The sequence below is a fragment of the Austrofundulus limnaeus genome, unplaced genomic scaffold (assembly GCF_001266775.1).
Source record: "Austrofundulus limnaeus strain Quisiro unplaced genomic scaffold, Austrofundulus_limnaeus-1.0 Scaffold117, whole genome shotgun sequence".
Classification (NCBI taxonomy): Eukaryota; Metazoa; Chordata; class Actinopteri; order Cyprinodontiformes; family Rivulidae; genus Austrofundulus; species Austrofundulus limnaeus.
Genome location: NW_013952519.1, coordinates 78,919 through 81,156, shown reverse-complemented (window position 1 = coordinate 81,156; position 2,238 = coordinate 78,919). Strand labels below are relative to the sequence as shown.

General features: G+C 40.9%; 1 protein-coding gene across 2 annotated transcripts in view; it reads right to left on the bottom strand.

Annotated features, from left to right (window-relative positions):
• The window catches only part of herc2 (HECT and RLD domain containing E3 ubiquitin protein ligase 2), a 91,168-nt gene that overhangs the window by 20,102 nt on the left and 68,828 nt on the right, over positions 1-2,238 (bottom strand). For both annotated transcript variants that reach the window (XM_014014592.1, XM_014014593.1), the window contains exons 64-67: positions 1,486-1,711; positions 869-1,040; positions 462-648; positions 85-228 (exon numbers count right to left, since the gene is read on the bottom strand). In XM_014014592.1, the coding sequence (XP_013870046.1) occupies positions 85-228; positions 462-648; positions 869-1,040; positions 1,486-1,711 (729 nt within the window). The remainder of the gene's footprint in view (positions 1-84; positions 229-461; positions 649-868; positions 1,041-1,485; positions 1,712-2,238) is intronic.

The following is a 2,238-nucleotide window of genomic DNA, read 5'->3' as shown; positions in this document are numbered from 1 at the left end:
CACACACACACACACACACACACACACACACACACACACACACACACACACACACACACACCACTGTTATTACACAAAACTAACTTCTTTCGTCTTTGTCATGGTTTCAGCAATGATGCTAGCGGCTCCGGGGTCGTCAGTGACGGGGATGAAAGGACGTGAGGAGGCTCCACAGGCCGAGGGAGTCACAGCTGAAGATGGTGTGACTGCATCTTCTGAGGAAGGAGCCTGTTCACACACAAAACACACGTTTTTTCATTTCTAACAAAGGGTATTAACAACAAACTGTGTGAAAAGACATCACTTTGTACTTAACCTATCCATCTATCCACCATTTACCCATCTAACCTTTTTTATCTTGATTAAAGTTTTGCTGCAGCATTGAACAGTACCAATCACTGCTGCCCAATTAAAGCACTGTCTTGATAATCCCTYGAGAAAAATAAGGAAGAATGATGTACCTCTCCTTTCTTGTCCTGCCAGGGATTAGGGCTGACCCTGTCGTCGGTTTCAGGAGGGACAGGAGGGCATTCTTCATCACTGACGCAGGATGAAGACGAGGAGTCTAACGGGGGAACAGGTGAGCTGGAAGGRCACTCAGTTGGCAAAATCATGCTGGCAGGCATCAAAGCACCAACCACTGCATCCCTGAGACAAGACACAGCACATCCCATAATCATGATAAACACCTGTGGACAGGCTGAACTAATTATTTCACATTTTATCTCCTCCTGTTTGCAGCTACAGCCAGTTTCAGTAAAGAAAGTTTTAAACAGATGGCTGCAGTTAACCATCTTTCTCCTAGACACAAAGCTAAATGTTTTTATGAGACTGGATTTGGACGATCCAAAGCGTGCAGACAGCTGACCTTGCATACAGGATTTGGAGAGCTGACAGGACATGAGACAGAGCCTGCTGTTTGGCCAAGTTCCCATCCAGGCTGAGGAGGATCTTAGCCAGCGAGGGTCGATTTGGCTTCAAGCTGCTCTGACCACTCATCTTGTTGCTCCCTGTTGATGAGTTGCTGTCTGACTGGACACCTGAAATGAATAAATGGAAAAGAGCAGCACAGACATGATAAAATAATTAATAAATTTAGCTCTTAGTTGTGCATTATTGGCCTCATGTCGCTAGTGAAGTACCTGCAGGTACAGAATGTACTTTTACACATCTTAATCTAAAATGTTTTAAAGCCCCAAAACTCTAAAAACTAATTTTCTGCCTTCATGGTTGCTCTACATTTTCAATTTCTAACACAGTTTTAAAGTTCTCATTTGATTTCCAATTACAAATGTTATGGTTAAATTACTGTTGTTTTTTTATCCAACACCTTTAAAATGTACAGGTTAATGTGTACAATATTCTCACAATGTTATTTTATTTTTAGAGGACTGTAGTTCCTGGTACTGTTGTTTACAAACACACTCAGACARACAWGCCCAAAAAAATAAAAAATAAAAAAACTAAACAAGGTGGAAGACTCACCTAAGTATGAGGCTCCAAGGGAGTCTCTGGCTGTCTGGAAAAGGACTGGCTCATGAACTGAGGGTGTGGTCACATCCACAGTAGTCCAGGCCACGCTGTGGGAGGAGCCACATGCCACTCGAGTGATCTTCTGCCCCTCCAGACCCTGAACCAAGGTGGGTTTCCTGTTCACTGTGGTGGTGCCATTTCCCTGCTGCCCGTGGTCATTATCACCCCACGCAAACACCTTAAACAGACACAGAAATATGGATAATTTGTAAAAAAAATATATTGTCTTACATCTAGGCACATAATGGATCTCAAAGTTGAGACTGAAATTAAAAAGCACAATAACACTAAACCGAACTAAAACTCATAACGTTTAATCTTTGCAGTCTCCTAAAAATTTCAGTAGTTCTATATCAGGTAATGAAATATTGAGCTCATTTGTGACCAACACATCAAACCCAGGATTGAGTCTTCAAGTGGTCTGTGGAGAAACAGGCTGCTACAGTATAGTGTTTTAGTTTGCAACAATTGCATTTTGTCAGAATAAAATTATTAAACACTTTTTATGGGTTGTGGTTTAAATGAAATCTCTGAAATATAATCTTCAAGAAAATATTTGAAGTACATTAAACAGTAGTAACAAAAAATATCCTTTTGAGCAGAAAGTTCTTAAAGTGTGGACCTGAGAGAAGTCGATCCCTCTAAATGTGCAAAATCAAACGTTTGGTGTTAATCAATTGTGCTATGTTTGTGATGCTAAAATTT